This window comes from Candoia aspera, chromosome 3, assembly GCF_035149785.1.
Source record: "Candoia aspera isolate rCanAsp1 chromosome 3, rCanAsp1.hap2, whole genome shotgun sequence".
NCBI classification, from domain to species: domain Eukaryota; kingdom Metazoa; phylum Chordata; class Lepidosauria; order Squamata; family Boidae; genus Candoia; species Candoia aspera.
In genome coordinates, this window is record NC_086155.1 from 74,527,022 (window position 1) to 74,546,352 (window position 19,331).

At 38.8% G+C, this 19,331-nt stretch overlaps 1 protein-coding gene across 1 annotated transcript; it reads left to right on the plus strand.

Annotated features, from left to right (window-relative positions):
• The first annotated feature begins 1,411 nt into the window (after positions 1–1,411).
• Positions 1,412–17,512, plus strand: LHX8 (LIM homeobox 8). The gene is made up of 9 exons (XM_063300146.1): positions 1,412–1,489; positions 3,538–3,630; positions 4,432–4,596; positions 7,784–7,905; positions 11,483–11,703; positions 12,808–12,911; positions 15,042–15,137; positions 15,629–15,812; positions 17,436–17,512. The coding sequence occupies exons 1-9, from the start codon at positions 1,412–1,414 to the stop codon at positions 17,510–17,512; spliced, it is 1,140 nt and encodes a 379-aa protein (XP_063156216.1).
• The last annotated feature ends 1,819 nt before the right edge of the window (positions 17,513–19,331 follow it).

Here is a 19,331-nt window from a genome sequence, read left to right on the forward strand (position 1 = left end):
ACACGACATAGGGTCAAACTGCACGACGGCAATGCGATGCGCGTCGTCTTTAGAGAGATGCAGCGCGATTCGCCCTGATTAAACAAGCTTAGTTATTGCTAAGAATTCACCAAAAAGACGACCAAGCTTAAAGGTTTATTGTAACTTACGTTGTCGTTTCTAAAAGCTGACGAAAAAATACGGAGCTACTTGGAAACAGCAATCTGGTTCAAATATCAAGTGAGCCAGTCGTTCGCTTGGAAATGGTCTGTTAAATAAGCCACCCTTAACTATCGCTTATTACTAGCTACAACAGGCTGAGCCATAAACTATAGTTTGTTTAGCCTTAGCTTCAGGGGCCATCGGCTAAAGAACCCATGCCTGGCTCTGGCCCGAACGGTCAAAGTCACTCACCGCAGGATAGAAACACCCGCTTGGCTTTCGCCGCTCGAAGCGCCGCCGCCCGTTTTTCCCTCCCATCTTAAGACCAACGAGAGAAAGCGCCGGTCAGGAAGGAGGGACGGGGACGGAGCGCAAGACACAAGGATAAAACGCCTCCAGCGCAACCCTCGAAAGAGCGGAGGCGTCAGATTGCCCGCCTGGCGTCCTGATGATCCGGGTCCGAGGCTGTTTAGGAGACGCGGCCTTGGCCTGGCGGGACGGGGAACCGGGGTTCGGATGCAGGAGCTCTGCGCCCCCCCCCCCGGACATTTTGCGCTAATCAACCCGCCTCTGATCTCCCCAGCGAGGCTTTGGGGCTGCTCAGATGTTTTAGCTTTCTCCCTTAATGAGAGAGCTTTTTTATCAGGGCCGAGCAGCGTGTGGTCTAAGGCCTCATTCCGCTCTCGTCCAGCCTGCCTTCTCGCTCTGCCTGAGAAAGTAGCGGGGGACAAAGATGCTTAAACGCCCGGGCCGTCCTCCGTGGCTTTCGCTTGCGCTTCACGGCAGATGAAACGCTGGAGGTTTGGGTGGAGTGGAGAAAAAACGGGGGAGGAGAGAGGCGACCGTTGTGGGTAATCCAAAGTTAACATACTCCTGCCTTTGTGCCCCTTCCCCTTTAAAAAAAACAAAACACCAGGAAAAATCCGCTCCCCAGAATGACTATTTTCGCTTTGTCGCGATAGCGATCTGGCCGTGGCTAGAAGGCGGGTTTTACGCCAGGAGGTGAGGCTCCAGCAGCCAGCCAAGAGGCGCGCTCCCTCTTTGGAGGGTCCACCCACTTGAAAGCAAAACTTTTTTTTCCTCCAGGGTCTGACCTCAGTGAAGTAGAGCGCGGCGCTTGGGAAGAGGCTCGCGGGAAGTGGCGCAGACCCCAGGCCTGGGAGGAGGAGATCGGGCGGCTCAGGCGCTTGGTTTCGCCCCGGTGGACTTCGGAGCGGCTTTTTCCGTGTGGGGGGAGGTGGTATGCGAGGAGCGCTCCCAGCCCTGGGCCATGTATTGGAAGAGCAGCCAGATGTTTGTGTGTAAACTGGACAAGGACGTGCCTGCGCTTCGTCTCGCGACGGAGAAGGTGAGCCGCGCCTTTCCGAAGACCGGGGCGTTTTATTAAGCAGATCGCCTTCCTGCCCGGAGCTCTGTGTAAACCGGAGTGGATTCGAATTTACCGCACCTTTCCCAGCTGCAATAGGCCCTTTGCTCCGGAGTAATTTCATGTCTTTCAATGAAACTACTTCGCGTTAAGCGGCTTGTTGATCTCAGTTTAGCAAAATCTTCTCCCCTTTTTCGGTCCTTTTCCTGCGCTGGGCGACTTTCGTATTGTGAACGCGATTTCTCCCTCCAGTTCCAAAATTTGAAGGCAAACTTGGCACGGTTTGACCTGACGCCAGATCAGTGGCTCCAGCTGCAAAGGATATTCAAGGAGAGGATAAGCTACAGTTTGCCTGTACTGTTTTTTTTTTTCTAATCTGACTTTTCACTTAAATAGGAAGTACTAGTAGGAAACATCTTGAGGAAATCTAAATTAATCGAATATTTAGGATAGAGGACTGGCGCCGTTTCAACCACTTACTCTGGAGTAGTCCCTTGACTTTAAGCCTTCGTGTGGCTTGAGGATTGTTTCTTGTTGTTTCCTGGCTTCGAACTACTTAAGGCAATAAACTCTAGCGAGCAGGCTTCACTGTTTTTTAAGTACATTTCCCGGCAATCAAGCCAGAGCCAGAATCCTAAAGTCATTATTTTGTCTTCCATGGGACTAATCCCGGGTAAGTGATATCACGGACTGCATTAATACTTTTTCATAGCTGTTTTTCTCTTATTAGTTGTATCAGCGAATTGAAACTTTAACTTCAGCTGTCGTTTGTTCCGGAGTCAATTAGTAAAAACACAACAACACGAGTTAATTTGGCCAGACTGACGCCAGATCAGTTGAACGGATTCCATTTTTAGGAAAGAAAATTTATGTGATCTCGGGATCGTATCCCCTGCGGGTGACCTTCCTGCCCTTTCAGCCGTGTTCCTGCTGCCCGTAGAGCCAACGCAGGTAACAGAAAAAGTAAAGTCTCTGGCCTTTATTACGGGCACGTGGAGACGAGTTCCACTGAATTATGGGGGGCCTTTTTGGAAACGCCCCTGAAAGATGGTGGCAAGCAAGTTGGTGGTGTCAGGCAGTCACAGTGAAGTTACCACTACGGTGGAAAAGAACTCTCAGAACGAGCTCACTTGCTCCGGGGTTAACCCTTCGAGTGTTGTATCCGCCGTGGCAATTTCGCCTTGGTGGGTCTTCCAGACTGGCGGTCGCTAAGCTAGACTCCCTCAGCCCGTCTGCGGCCGAGGCTGCCGTAGGATCTGTCTCTTTGACGGCTCTGGTGGTGTTAGGAGGTAACTTATCCGAGTGAGGTAGTGCTGAGGCGACTGCTGACTAACATGAACTGGGTTTCAGAGTAGCTAATAAGGGAGCCTCCGAGCGAGGGCCGGGGCTGCTTTGTTCGGCCCCGAGCGGGTTGCTGAGGGAAGCCGAAAGAGCCCGGACGTGTCGCCTCCCTTGCTCCGCCTCAGCCCCGCCGTGTCAAGCGCCCTTAAATGCGCACCCCTCCCTCCAGTTGACCGGAGGACCAATTGTTCTTAATGACGCCCCAATTAAATTCAGCTGGCTGGTTTCAATTCTTTTTCTTTCCTGTGAGACTCCATTTCCATTTTCCTGTGGGTTGTGTGTGTTTTAATTCCCGAATTGAGCGGTCCCTCGGCCTATTGACTTCGGCTCGAGAGTTTAAGTGGCAATTTACACCTCCGAAGGCCAGAGCTGGAAGTGGTTGGCGACCTCTAATTGCAGCGAGCCGCTCGAGCGCTAAGCAAGCTGAGGCATTTTCATTCAAATTGCGACCAGCGCTGGCACCAGGGCGAGCATTTGGGGCGGCTGCTGCACTTAGCACTGAAGGGCCCCCATTCAAGCGCTTGGCTTGGGGGCCGGCGTCTCCCTGTAATTGCCCTTGTTTAACTTTCTCTGAGGGTCGACAACCCTTTTTCCTTCCGTCTCCGTACGCACATACGCGGGAAACGAAGCCTAGCCTCAATGTTTTGACGCTCTTCGATGGGCTCAGTGGTCTGGTCTCTCTTTTGCAGTTCCCGAAGCTCATGGCTGAGGAGTGTGAGCGAGTGGCAGCCGCTGCTGCAGTGACTGGAAGGAGGCGGAAAAGCGCCGGAGACACAGGGCTGGTAAGAGAGACTCGCGTGTACCACTGAGGAAACAAGAGAGGACTATTTAGGGAAGGCGGGGTACGTTCTTGGGACTTGTGAGGGCGTCGCATGGGATTAAACACAAGAAAGCGCGGGGCGGGGGGGAGTACCGGTTGGCGGGAGCTTTCCTGGAGAGACAGCGTAGAAGCGCCCTCGGAGCAATGCCTGTAGGCAGACGGCGGCGGGTGCGCCAGAAGGTCACTGCCCGGCGGCTGACAGGTTCGAATTCCCGCCTGATTTGGTAAGGAAGCTGATTGGGTGGCTGCAGGGCCAAGCGACCCTCTTCTTTGTCTTCCTGAGGGAGGGATGGCTCTGAGACTGAACTTGAGGATGACACCAAAGGAACAACGCTGGGTTGTAGCAGAAGCTGAATGGAGCAACCTTGCTGATATTCATGGAGAGTAACAGGAGAGATGGCCCTCCGGCCAAGGTGGTTTGAAGCTCTACCACTTAAGTTTGCTGTCCCTCTATGGCCTCTGTCCCCAGTTGTCACAATCACCTGACTTCCCTAACAGATTTAAACACTTTGAGACTACCCTTGGATGGTGTTGGGTTAAGGGGAAGCATACTCCTTTAAGGGTGGCTTAAGATGAGATGAAAGCAGCATTGTGGGACATGGCAGAAAAAATATGTTGCCTATCATGTTTGTGCCATAATTACAGCTAAGTAGGGAAAGGCTTCAAAGGAACCCTTTCTCTAAGATTTGGACTAGAGGAAAGCTGAAGGATAAAGGAACCAAGTCTCACTGATGACAGACCTGTACTTGTGTCTCTGTGGCAGGTGAGCCCAGAGGTGGTAGCAGATGAGGATTCATGCTCTTCTTCCACCCCGCTATCACCGTCCTCTTCACCCCGTTCACTGGCTTCTGGCTCAGGCAGCTGTGCACCCAGCAAATGCATCTGCAATAGTTGTGGTCTAGAGATTGTGGACAAATACCTACTGAAGGTGAGCAAACACTGGGTCTGTGAATGAGAAGATTTAGTAGATGTTGCTGCTAGCACTGAAGCAATTTTGCAGAAGGGCACTATAAACTAAATAGACTTGGATTAGGATAAGATTGGAATAGGATAGCTTTTTAGAATATTGCTTCTGCAAGGTAAGGAGAAAGCTATAGTTACTTTCTATAGCTGAATAACGATTGCAGACTTTTGTAGGTCGTGGTGATGGATAAATTTGTTTGACTTTAAGGTGCCAAAAACTCTTCAGTAGCTCGGTTGCAGCAGATAACAGTTGTTTATTGTAAGGAAGAAAAAAATGTAAAATAGATACTATCTTTGGAAAGAAAGAGTATTGCTGAAATAATTCCTTTTCTGATAATCAGTGGCAAGTTAACACTTAGAGTAAATCAGTTTTCAAATGCTTTGTACATTTCAATGGGGTTAGTTTAGAAAATAGCCTGGATCCAACCCCAAATATTTTCAAATTGTACCTTTTGGTTTCTTTGTTTTGTGGACCATATCAGGTAAGCTTAGTTCCCACTGCTATCAACCAGACTTAATGTTCAAAGGAAATTAAGTTTGACTAATTGTACCTCTATGAAACTTAGCAGAATGTCATCTACTTTGGCCTTAACATAACTTTCTTGAATTAATTTGCATATTTGGCCATTATTCCTAATTCAGGAATGCTAAGGCAACACAGTATTAAAAGGCATGCAAAAATAGTTTGTTAATTTTAATATTTAAAGTTAAACTTTGGGTCCAGGAATACTGTACCTTAAGATATACATTAATATTGTTGATTTTTAAGTCACATGTTTGCTGTAAAACAGTGTCTCAACGCATTGTATAAATTACAATTATGCCTTTGTGGTTTTATATATTTTAAGACTTTATTTGAATATAGCAATGTTCAGGTGCAATTTATGAATGACTTGTGTGTTGTATCATGGGTTAGTAGCCACTAATCTAAACTGAAACCTGATTTTATTGTAAAAAGGCTATTGTTTTGATTTTACAGTTAACACATTGCTGCATTTGGCAGTAGCTTCCTGTAAAGCATATAATATTTGAGTCAGGCCAAATCCTTATTTATTAATTTATGAAGTGCCACTTTATAAGAGTTAAATTGCTTTAATGTTTCAGTTGTTAAGGACTGGAGGATATAATATAAAATAAGTTATTTTCATTTTTATTTTCACTTCATGAAATTGTTGACTAGGAAAAGCTTATTTTTCCTCTCAAAATAAAAACTGTTTTTTCACCTGCTGGACATCTTAAACTAAGTCTTCAGACTGGATTTACAATACTTTGGAATTAAATATCCGTCCAGAATAAATGTCTTCTGTTGAAAGCTTTCCAGAGAAATTGAAAAGCAAATAACTACCCAACTCTATAAAAAATACTCAAACCCACATTGATTATAGCCATGAGTTCTGAAAAAGCATATAGACTCATTTTCTTGAGATGTCATCCAGTGAAATCATCCAGTGATGATGTGCCTGTGTCTGCATCTGTCTTCCCCCCCCCCAAAAAAAAATTACTCTGTTTTCCTAAAAACTAATAGTTTAGGAGACAATTATTGCAGATGTTTTGTAATGCTCTGATTTACCCACATTAAAAAAAAAACTTGGGAACACTTGAATGTGGGAAATACAATATGGGAGCTGATTCTCTGTAAACGAAAGAACAATTTGATTATTGTTAACTACAAAGCAAACTCTCCTGATGTGTTGAGTGCAGTTCCAAAGCTTTCCAGCAAATGTTCTGGAAATTATAGTCAAACATATTGAAGCTGGGCAAGGCTGCACTATCAAAAGTGTTACATTTAACTCTTGGAAGCTGAAAAGCCTTGAGATTCTTATGATTTCTGATAGGGTGGTTGGTATTATTTAGCTATACGACTTAGTTCCAGACATTCAGAAAGTTGTATAAATATTATTTCCCGATACTTAGTGTTGTAACTTAAAATTATTATATCAGATTGATAAATTTTACCAACATGAAAATATATTTGTCCAGTTAGATAAGTTTTATTCCACATCATTAATACTGATTTTACTGTTTTGAGATTTAGGCAATATTATTTAGATATCTCTTGTATTTATATTACCTTTACCCAGTATGAGTGTATTATGCTGACATTTTGATTTAAGGTTAAAAGCACTTCAGAATTTCAGTTCTAAGGAATCATACAGTGTAGCTTGAAAAGAATTATTTTTGCTTTTTGAAATTATAACAAACCATTAATGGCATCTTACTATGGAGGTTTTATTATCGCTGTCACTCAGAGAAAGTAGATTTGCCTTATACTTTCATCTCTTGGTATGTTCATATTCACAAAATGTATTTTTGAGTATAAAAATAACCCACGTTTTAAAAATTTCACAACACAGGTAGTATGTCCCTATTAATAGGGTCTGAATTTTGTGTCATAAATTGAGTATTGACTGAGAATGTCTTAGAACTAATGATAGAGAAAAATAATCCTGTATCCTCTTGATAAAGATAGACTAAATGTCCTACCATTTGATCTGTTGCAATCATATGAATGAGCTGTATACTAAACAGGCTTCCAACCTCTATGGTTTAGCTTAACTCCTGATAAAGATACTTATCCAGGATTAGGCACAAACCCTGCAATTCTATACATGTCTATTCAGAAGTAAAGCTTCACTTGGTTTAATAGAACTTCTGAGTAACTCTACTGAAGACTGCAGACTTATGATGCAAGAATTTAGTTTTCTACATGAAAAGATACAAAAATTGCATGGATCTATAGAATTATACTTCAGCTCATTGCCTAATGTAGCAGGATAATTTAAGCTGTGAAGGATCCGTGGTAAATTCCACAAAATGGTAGTTGCCCCAGATGTTCCACTTAAGCATGTCTATAGTCATATGGGCCACATCACTCACATCACTATTCCTACAATTATCTGTTACACTTAACACAAACATTTATTCCAAAGTAACTTATACGTACATCTGTGTTCAAATACATAACTGACCAGAAACAGTTCAAGAAATTTGTTATCCTCAACAAAACCACGAACTCAGGAACTCAGCATTATCTTTTCAGATATGTGGAAAATCAGAATCTTTATTTTTACCATTTTACATTGTTAAGGCTCTTGTTTTATGAATTACCAAGCTAAGCGGTGGCAGATTTCAATTTTCTTTTTCCTTCCTAGGTAAATGATATGTGCTGGCATGTGCGCTGCCTTTCTTGCAGTATATGCAGGACCTCTTTAGGAAGGCATACCAGTTGCTATATCAAAGACAAAGACATTTTCTGCAAACTAGATTATTTCAGGTATACTATACAACTCAAGTACATTTTATTATTTTGAAATGGCTTATTTATTTATTTTCTATCCCACCTTTATTATTTTTATAAATAACTCAAGGCAGCTAACATACCTAATATCCCTCCTCCTCCTCCTCCTTTCCCCACAACGACCCTGTGAGGTGAGTTGGGCTGAGAGGGAGTGACTGGCCCAAGGTCGCCCAGCCGGCTTTCATGCCTAAGGCGGGACTAGAACTCTCAGTCTCCTGGTTTCTAGCCTGGTGCCTTAACCACTAGACCAAATGTAAATCTGTGGAGTGTTTTTCTGTGCAGAGACACATGATCAGCTTGCATTAGTTGGAATATTATCTGCCTTCACAGTGACACATTGAAACAAATATATGTGATCCTCTATGATGGGCTATATATTAAACTTCTTTTAAACTGAGAAATGTAGTCTCGCTTTCAGTTTAAAAGATTCTCCTAAGGACAAACAATATATAGAGAGAGAGAAGTGGGGGGGAATAGGTAAGGACAACTTTGCATCCTGCTAGATTAGTTGTCCCTTTAGATTTCTCCCACACTGTTGGTCTAATGTAATGGTAGCAGCTGCCATATTGTAGGATGCTATTTGACCTGGTAATTTTGTAAAGCTACGTGCAGTAGGATTTTTATAGCCATGTTGGTTGTAGCTAAGTAGGTTTTGTTTACCTAGTCTGTCAGTACAGTACCAAGTACTGTGTTTTTATGCTGTGAGAGGAAATTTGATGGAAGCTTGAAGAATACTAGGGGACACAGTACAATCATGGAAGATTGATACTACAGCTGGCCAACCACTGCCTCCTCTCACTTGGGCACTGTAATAGAATTATTTTGTTTTCTTCAGCCAGTTGCAAGCTTTCATTGACTGTGGACTCATTAACCCTATCCTTAATCTTAATGGCGGTGTTTATCGCCAGCTTGAAAGCAGTACAACTGCATAATCCTTGGCCTCTCTATAAAATTGGTAGAGCATGAGGGTTACAGCTAAATTATCCTGAATATATCAGTGTCCCATCATACACACACATACAACCATGGTCTTTTTTCTTTCTTCAACAGTCATATTAAAAGGGGAGGTATGGTACGTATTGAAAAATGATTGTTAATGTTAAGCAGATTATATTTGCTTTGTTGTCAGCTGATTACTAAAATTCTGGGTGTTGTTTTTTTTTAACTCTTGTAAGCTTCCCTATCATGCATGGTAAACTTAATGTTCAATGAACTAGAAATCTGGAATTCTTATTTGTCATAATGTGAATGATATGCCCCCCCACCCCGCCTTGCATATCTCATAATGTGTATGCCAGGATATGTGATCAGTGGCTGGAATATTTATTTGGTTTGCCCTCACACATGATAACGTGGTTGTTGATAAGCCTTCTCACTAAAATCAGTAAGAGTTAATGAAGTGCTTAATGTCACTGGATCACATATGCTGGTCCTGATGAAAACATTATTTCACTCCTCCTTTAAGTGTTAGATGGAATATAAATAATTGTCCAACAGTACTATTATTTGCTTGGGATGGTACATAATTGCAAAAACACAACTATCTTAGATGATTTTGCTATTTGACAGTATAGTCAAGTTTTTCAAAAAAAAGTGTCTTAAACTGTCCTAAAATGTTTTCTGCTAAGTCTTACTGTCTCCTTCCTATCTGCATCTGTTTACCTTCACAAAGTGCAGTTGCTTTCTCTAGCACTAAAGTATTTCTGTTGCACTGCCTGCACAATGGGGAAGTAACTATTCCTGCATTCTCTTCAGAGCATCCACACCAACTAAGATACATCACTGAAGTACTTTACTGCTAGAATAAACTACTGCTATTTGAAAGAGTAAGTGAAAATATAGCATTTGATTACTAAGGGTTTGGGATTTATGACCGCAGCATAAGCCTGTACTTTTCGTTTTAAATAAAGAAATGAGAAACTGGTTTTAATTACACTTGAGCATCATTTTGTCATCCAAATATGTAAGTATAGGTGGCCTGCATTATTTATTAAATATAATTATTAATGAAACCTTAATTTACAAATTGGAAGTTTGGAAAACGTTAGTAAACTTCCAAAGATGCACTGGGCATTATCTGCATTGATGTTGGCATCTTTAATGGTTCTATTGCACTCTTTGGCATACAAAGTTTCTTAACATTCTCAGTTCATTTTTCTTTCAGTTGATACAGTAGTTGAGCGAATATAATCAAAATGTTAAAACAGAAGTTTATTTCTGCATATTAAAGTCTTTTCACGTACAGATACTTTAGCATTGCTACCCACTTTGCAAGAACCATCCATTTGGATTACTGCAAATCACTTTGTATGGAGCTACCCTTGAAAATTGTTCAGAAACTATGGGTTATGGGGAAGTTAGCTAAAGCAGGCTACAGGAAGTATATCATACCTCTTACTGTTGTTGTTGTTTTTAAGCCCAATGGTTCTGAGAAGTTAAACATTTTTAAAAATATATATATATCTTTTTTTTCCTTACTCGTAATTGAGTCACCCAATGGAGATCAGAATGGAGGTAGATATTCTTCATGGTCCTACTGTGGTCTTCATCCAGACAGGGGGCTCTGTTCCAACAATTTTAACAGAGATAAAGATACAATTTTCAATGGAAATAAGGTTCCCTGCATTTTTAGCAGTGGGCAAAGATGTAAGGCCCCTAACCTACCCTTCCCTTCAGTAAGAAAAAAAGATGACTTCATACCTCATGATAAAACAGCAGTTAGCATTATTTTGAATTAATTGCACTTTGATGCTATTAGCATTAACTTCTCATAGTTTCCAATACATAAATATAACATATTTAATCTGTATCCAATGTTGTGTACCTGAAGGAGCACTTTTGATTGCATACTTCATTGTCTGAAATCAAGAAAGAATCTACTGTTTGTCCAAACCTTGATTATTTGCAAAGCATTTACTGGGGTTAGATGGTTAATTTTGGTTTTTGTTGCTGGTGCTAAGTTCTAATATCTTTCTTCTATCATTGAGTTACTGTTAGCTTTTTACAATCTTGTTTGGATTTTTAACTGTGCATTGCTTTTGTTTTAAATATTGTGTGTTTCCCCTTTTTTATTGAACATTTGGACACAAAATAGATATATATTTGGTCAAAATAGCATATCTCTTGACATTTGAGCTTTTAAAAAATATTGTGGAATTGAAATGGTTCAGGATTCCAGCTAACAAATGTTATACTACCTTGTACAAAGATATAAAACTGAAAGGGATTAGAAATTCCAACTACATTAAAGAAGAATCCAGTGTAACCTCATGTACATGACTTAACAGGGTTCCTGATTAACCTGCCTGTCCTTAGGTATCTCCCTTATGGTTCTTTCCAGAAGTCCTGGAAGGCATAAGGGAGTGACATCTTAACAATACAAAAGCAATTATTCCTTTGGCTGATGAAATGCAATGGAAATTAAACAGTACAAATTTAGGCTTTCTATAGGCCAATAGCATTTAGAACTTCAGGTAAAATAGTGTTACAGAATCAGACTTGTAACTTGTATTTAATTGTCACCTCACTTTCATTTGTTCCTCCTCTTCTGTAGACGGTATGGAACACGCTGTTCTCGTTGTGGCAGGCACATCCACTCTACTGACTGGGTTCGAAGAGCCAAGGGAAATGTCTATCACTTGGCCTGCTTTGCCTGTTTCTCCTGCAAAAGGCAGCTCTCTACAGGAGAGGAGTTTGCTTTGGTTGAAGAGAAAGTCCTCTGCAGGGTGCATTATGATTGCATGTTGGATAACTTGAAAAGAGAAGTTGAAAATGGTAAGCTTTCTTTTTATTCTAGGACAGGCCTTTTCTGTTTTGCCCCCAGGACAGAACTCATTCTCCTGGAGGTTCATACAGTTCCTTCTCCTCTAGCATTTCACAAACCAGTTAAAAACAGTCTTCCACTGTGCCTTTACTCCTGATTAATTGGTTTGGGCATCCATGTGGGATAGGTCATTCAGCTTCTGTTTTCTTTTTTATGTCTATACTTCATCTCATGCCATCCTGAATCTGGAGGCCAAGCTTGGAATGCATTTTGAAGCTAACTGGATGGATTGTTCCATAGTTAATGTGTACGTAGGTAGTACACATACAGCCTTAAGAGAAATTGGCTTTCAGTAGTTTTAACCGTCTAGAGAATTTTACCTTACATCTAATCATGATCAGAAGTATGGCCGTGGTGAAAATTACCCTGAAACACAAGTTGCTTCTGAATGCAAACTCCCTATCCAAGTATACTAGAATACATTTTTCATCTGTATTCAATCTTTTGGTGGTGATATTCTGAGTGGGTAAAGGTTTTCTGAAAGACTTCACTAAAAAAGGCAAAACAAGGCATAATAGTGTGCTCGGCATAATTAGATTTTTGCAGTTCTTTCAAAACATTAACACTGACTGCATACTTGCCTTTCTTAAGAAACCAGCGCTCACCTGATTTCAACACTTTCAATTGGGTAGATTTGGTTGACAAAATTCAGCTGCTGAGAAAAGTTGTATTTATGGAACTAGATAGTAGTTATCTATATGAACGTTGCATTTATTTGGTTATTTATCTCTGCTAAATACAAAATAAAACTGGTTTTCACCTGCATGTTATAATCTGTCTGGTAGCCTGTGAATTTATTTTCACCTAAAGACTATGTTTACAATCCAGATATTATTCTGAAAAACTGCTTTAACTTATTCCATTCTGAATAATTATGAAATATGTAAAATGTATGTAAGTAGTCAAATTCCAGACTATCTGTTTCAAAATAGTAAATAATGGATATTTTCATAGTTAAGTATATTCTGAATACTGGAAGTTGATTATAGAGGAATATCTGTAAATAATAACTAATACCAGTGCTACAATTGGACTTCTTCTCTCTTTAATTTCAGGGAATGGTATTAGTGTAGAAGGTGCATTATTAACAGAGCAAGATGTTAATCATCCAAAACCAGCAAAAAGAGCTCGAACCAGTTTCACAGCAGATCAGCTGCAGGTAGAATCATTGTATGGTAGAATGCTATAATCAAAGCTGTGGTGGGGAGCTGAGAATAGGAATGATGCAGAAGCATAACAATTGTACACGGTGCATAATTTAAAAAATTCTGTATAAATTAGTTGTTTATGAAGAAATTATACTCTCAATGGTATACTATTTCTCTTAATACCAAGGCACAGCATGTTCCTGGAATAAATTTGTGAGCTTTAGCTGTTTCATATGAATTAGTTACTCTTCAAGCTTTTCAATTTCCCTCAAGGCAGTTAGTAATTCTGTAAAGTGAAAGCATAAATGCTGATCTGTTTTGACTACTTGATGAATTTCATTAAATCAGACATTTACATGACTCCCATAATTACAATAGGAGAGGAAATAGTTTCAGTTCTGTGTAATGTGAAAAAAGATCCTAGGAAACATGCAAGCTGCAGCTTTCCGGGGAACATAAGCTTTTCTATATTTCCAATGTCATAAATGCCACAGTACGTGACAATCAAAACTATTGTTCTTCACACCAAGCAGAGTGTCATATTTAAATGTTGGGATTGGCTGCCAGAGTGTGTTCAGAGGGTTGTAAACATGCTGGTATCTTTGTACTTCAGAAAAGGTTATCCTATACAGACCACAATGCCACACAGTCGAGGCGAAGGGGCATGGCTACATGTATGTGATCCAGATTTCTTCCTGTATTCAGTTACTACATTATTGCCTTATTTTGTTGTAGATAAACTGGAAACTTACATGTTTTAGCATTCTTCTTTTCCCATCTTCTGCTTTATAATCTGTTCTTGCCAGTACTTTCTGAAAGAAGAGGGGTCATAGCATTCTCTGACTTAATGGATAAGGAATATTTGCTTAATGAACCCTCTGTTGCATTGGTCACCAAAATGCTATCATCCTTTTAGGAGCATTCTTTAATTATCGCTTGTGTGTTTTAATCTAAGTATTATCAGTGTTTCAGACATTAATTTTGATCATGTAAATATACATAGGATAAGTATTTAACATTTAATGTTTAAATGACATGTTTAAAAGAGGTGGGCTTTAAATTTTAGATTAAAATTTAAAGCCCACCTCTTTTAACAAAATGTGCACTGACAGCGGTTTACCATATATTTAAAACAAGTTAAACAATAAAGCAAGAATAAAAAAAAAGGGAGAAGCCAAAAAAGGAGGACCTTAACTGAAAATTCATGGGGAATTTCTAGAATTGACAGAGCTATTTCCAGTATATTTTACTTAGTTACTTATTTTTTTCTTATGTGAAAGTGCCTTGTTTTAGAAAATAACGACTCTAGTATTTTTTTTAATGAAAAGTATGTATTTTAGAATCTCACTTATGGAACACAAGAAAGCTGACATGCTAAGATGGCTTAGTATGTGGCAGTTTGGGGTAAATCCTGAATCCAACCTATTATTTGTATATATTTTAAACCATTTAGATGACTGTCACATGCAACATTGCAATAGCTCCATGATTCATGTGACCTATTTACAGTTATAGCTGGGTGAACTGATCTCTCTAACATAAGTTTCAGTGAAAACTGGAAACCTTTCGAAATGTCTCTGCACTATGTCACTAAATGAGATGTGGATTTGCAAAAACAATAGGAATAATGGTCCTTTCTGTATAGGTATATAATCAATGTTACCATATAACTTGTTTGTGCTACTGGTGAACTATTAATAAAAAACAGTATAAGAATTCCAAAGCTAACTGGAAATGAAGGAATTAGGGAAGAGAGAAATGGCTATGTTTTGTGAAACCTCTCCTTGTAGGATTCTTATATTATGGCCTGATAAAGCACAAGTGGAAGGTAACATTTCAGCATTTCACATGGTGAATGTATTACATAGATTTGATTAAATGGCATTATGATAACTTTGCATTGTACACATTTCAATGACCAATTAGCATAATTTTGCTTTGATTTTTCAATAATGTTCCTAGAATTCAGGCTATATCTGACCTAGTGCCTTGCTATGATTATAAGCCTTTGATAAAGCTTTTCCTTCAAAACTACTATTGAAATTGCAGCATGACTGCTTCTTGATTATTTATGCAGTCTTTGCCAGTATGTCATAAAACACGTTACTTTTTTTAAAAAAAATACTTCTTGAATTTTCCAGGTAATGCAAGCACAGTTTGCTCAGGACAACAATCCAGATGCACAAACACTGCAAAAACTGGCAGAAAGAACAGGCTTGAGCAGGCGTGTGATACAGGTAACTATACTGCGGTTACTTCACAAGTATTGTGACCAAAGTTCCCCAGATATATAAAGCTAAAATTAAAAAAATCAGTACATTTTTAGCTAAAATAATGTATAATAGCTTATGATAGTTCAAAAACACTAATTTTCCCCAAGAGGGAAATAAACAGCTAATGTTTCCTATCAAATACTTCCACATTGCTGAAGCAACATGATTTATAGTTACGTGTATTTGCCACCAGCAATGCAAGCCATAATTAATGACTGTGATTGTTGATCCCTAACTTAGCACAGAGCTCACATCTTCAGTACTGTGTGTATATGATTAGAGGGAAAAATATGTATGAGATTATTAACCGGATTCTATCTTGGAATTAGCGACACCATACTTAAAGAAGCAGTAACTGTTACACTGATGCTATTTTTTTTTTAATTCATCTGTTTAGCATGAAAAAAAAATGTCTAACAATTAACAATTGTTGTGGGTTTTTTTTTAATTTCCAGGTATGGTTTCAAAATTGTAGAGCACGCCATAAGAAACATGTTAGCCCCAATCACTCATCTACTGCTCCTGTTACAACAGTCCAGGCTTCTAGGCTTTCTCCACCAATGTTAGAAGAAATGGCATATTCAGCATATGTGCCACAAGATGGGACAATGTTAACTGCTCTACATAGTTACATGGATGGTAGGTACAGTAGCTTGCTCTAAGTACTCTGTGGACTTGAGAAGAATGGGTGAAACGAAATGAATCCTTTAGCTCAGGGTTGGGCACCATGCAACCCATAGGCTGCCAACTCCACCTTTATTTTGTGTCCAATATTATATTTGTGAGAAACCCTAACTTGTCCAGGGGTCTGTTTAAAAAACCTCCATGATCCTCTGTTGCAGAGAGACATTTGAGATAAATAGCAGTGTCTGCTAATGGCTCAGAAGGGAAACAGGAGCTTTACGCATACACTTTTCCTCAAATGCTTTAAAGTGTGCTATTAATTTATTATTTCATACCGTTAAAGGGGTTGATTCTGAGGCTTCAGGAATTATGTTGAAATCACCTGGAAAGAATGCAGTTATGTGTAATTAATATGGTTCTACCTAATGTTCTGCCCATCATTGCTATTTTGCAATATAGAAGCACAGGCATAAGCTCAGTGTAAAGAATCATACTGTCCACCCACTAGTGGAATTCTAAATTCTAGATTAAAAATATGATAGCATAATTTCCTACCTACCTTCTTGCATTTTTCATATTACTTCTCAAAAGATTCCATTCGGATTTGCAATATACAGTGTTTGCCCTTATTCTAATAGTTATTGATAAATATGGGTGGTACAAGAATTCTTCAAAGAAAAGCCAGACAATTCTCATGCAACACTTATTTTTTTAAAATAACTGGATGATTGGTCATGGGGACAGCAACCTCACTATCATTCACAGGCATTCATGATAACAGTAGAACTTTATTTGACCATTTCTAATCAGTTTTTAGGTCACTGGGGCTATGAATAGGTATTAAGCCATATTATAATTATTTTGCAAGCTCTGTTCCCAAAGATAATTTGGGATTATATTCAACCCTAGCTCTGGATTTGTCCACAGCTAAAACTCCTCTTCTTCTTCTTTTTTTTAATACAAGGAGAGTGGGACTTTTCTTCTCCAATATAAGTTTTTATGCATTAAATAAATAATGAAATGTTTAAGCACACATTCCACCTTTCACCCTATTTGAATTTCATAATTTTTAAGGAGTAAAGGAATGTAGTCCTCCCCCTTTCCAAAATAAATTAAAAAGTATTATTTACATAGCACTTAAAACACAGACATACACTCCATATTCTTAGTGCTTCATATAGACAAAAGAAATATACAGTATTAGGGTACATGGACCTATTCTGGGCATATTTTGATACCCGTTACTGATTAAAAAGGACACCTAGTTCTAACAAAAGTGGGGCTTCTCTTTCTAGCTGAAATAGCTATCATCATTTAAAATACTATATATATTTATGATGAAAATTTCCTTAGTTGTAGATGTACTCAGTAAGACATTAAGCAAATTTGTAAAAAATTCCTTCCCAGCAACTTGCAGGACTGCAGGTATAAACACAGTTTGTATGGGAGAAACAGGCATCACCAAGGGTATAAACATCTGGAAGGCACTGTCTTTCTAGACACGGACTCTTGTACAAGCTGTGAAATTGGTGCGGCTTGTCGTTATCCCAGCCATATCGGTACGATTGGTTTTTTTATTCACAAGTAATATTTTTCTACTTCCAGCCAGGCTGATCAAAAATTTTTCTATTTTTGTAGCTCATTCACCTTCTGCTCTTGGACTTCAGCCTTTGCTACCCCATTCAGTGACACAGCTGCCAATAAATCACAGCTGATTTATTTATTTCAGGGACATGAGATTAAGGAGGTACATTTTGAGTTACCTGTTGTACTCTGTCATTGAAAATCAGTTTAATCTTAAATAGCATCCAAAGCATTTTGAAAACCATTTTGTTGCCCAAGTATGTAAGTATAGATGGCCTGCAGGACACTTTTATGGCTTTCTCCATAAATATGTTTACAAACTTTATTGAAGAGAAACATCTTTTTTTTTGTATTGTCTGGAAGTAGTCCATTCTAGCTATGTGTTTGTTAATTTATTTATCATCAAAAGAGCACTTTGCCTAAAAGACAGGACTGACAATTGTGCAAAATGTTTACAATTCTTTGTGAAATTGTAGTTCATCATTAGTTTGTATCTGTAAGTTATTGTTATTAAAGTATTACTTGTATTTGAGTTACATGCAGCCTATACTTCAAAGCTTATGTCCACAAACTGGCAAAATTTCAGCTGCCAACATTCTCCAAATGACATAAATAAAGCCTTCTGTTGTAGCATGCCAAACAAACATGGCAATGTGTTAATGGTATAACTGTGATTTAAAAAAAACAACCATGATTTTACTAGTTGTAAGGATATAAACAGAAAGCACTCTCTGTAATTGTTTAATCTGGAAATCTCCTCTAAATTGGTGATTATGACACTTGATGTGAAATCATTTAAATATAGATGGTCTTAGAACATTAATGGTGCACATTGCAAAAAGGAAAATGCACTATTGGGCTGCTAAAACTTTCCTTCTGATTTGGCTTTCTCCAGTATATATTTTATCTACCCAAGTTTCTGGGTTATGTAGCTATTAAATAGTCCAAAACAACCCTTAAACACCCAAAAGCTATTTAAAAATTGGCCATATAGTAGTTGACATAGAAGTTTTAACCATTTTACCTGAGTTCAGCTTCAGGTATAGTATAGATATAGACATCCACATCTCTAGCTATTTTGGTACATATATTTATAAATAAAATGCAATGATCTCTAGGACTGTGCATCCAGAGGGGAAAAGATGTTTTGAAGCATACACGTTGTATTTGTTATCTCCTTCAAGGAGTTATGTCTTTTCTGAGGCTCCCTGTCCACATGGCAGTATCCATGTGATCCCAGGAGAACTTGTTCAATTTAAAGAGGGGATGAGAAGTGTTATGTGCATGTCCACACATGCTCCAAATCACTTATTCCCTACCAAATGCACTTCTCTGCACAGCTAATGATCATTAATCACAATTTTCGTCTGGTAATATCTGTCATACTTGGAATGTTATTTCTGAAACTTTCTTGAGGTCCCTGTCATTACAGTGTTTGGAAAGTTTAGCTCAAACTGTGTGCTCAACATAAAATTGCACATAAGCAATGAATTTAAGTCTCTGGTTGTTGATCATGATTCTCTAGATATGATTCCTATGCAAATAACAGCGACAATATCAAAACAAGTAATACATCTAGATATTTTTAAGTAATATTTTATGTAAAACCTGGTTAAACATACTGATTTTTATAATCAGCAATACTGATCCTGAGTTCTTAAATACAGGATGATGGCACTGGTTGCCTTTCTACTCCATAAAAGGTGCTATCATAATTAATATAGATTTTATCTTTATTGCACATATATATTTCAGTATTTATGAACTGAATGAGCAACAGTTGCGTGCTATTACATGACAGCTTCAAGGATCTAGCTCATATATAGGAAACAAAACATTGGAAATATCAAGGGTTTTTACTTTTTTTTTTACACAAGTTCAAATGATTTAATGTTGAAAGCATGTGTAACACAGATAAGAGTGTCTTTTAAAGCACTATATATTTAACAT

What these genes read in the sequence shown, in the direction of transcription:
- LHX8 (XM_063300146.1), top strand. Translation starts at nt 1,412, where the DNA reads ATGTATTGGAAGAGCAGCCAGATGTTTGTGTGTAAACTGGACAAGGAC. An exon ending in GAAAAGAGAAGTTGAAAATG is followed by an intron (nt 11,704 to 12,807) that starts GTAAGCTTTCTT and finishes CTTTAATTTCAG; the next exon opens with GGAATGGTATTAGTGTAGAA. An exon ending in TCTACATAGTTACATGGATG is followed by an intron (nt 15,813 to 17,435) that starts GTAGGTACAGTA and finishes CTATTTTTGTAG; the next exon opens with CTCATTCACCTTCTGCTCTT.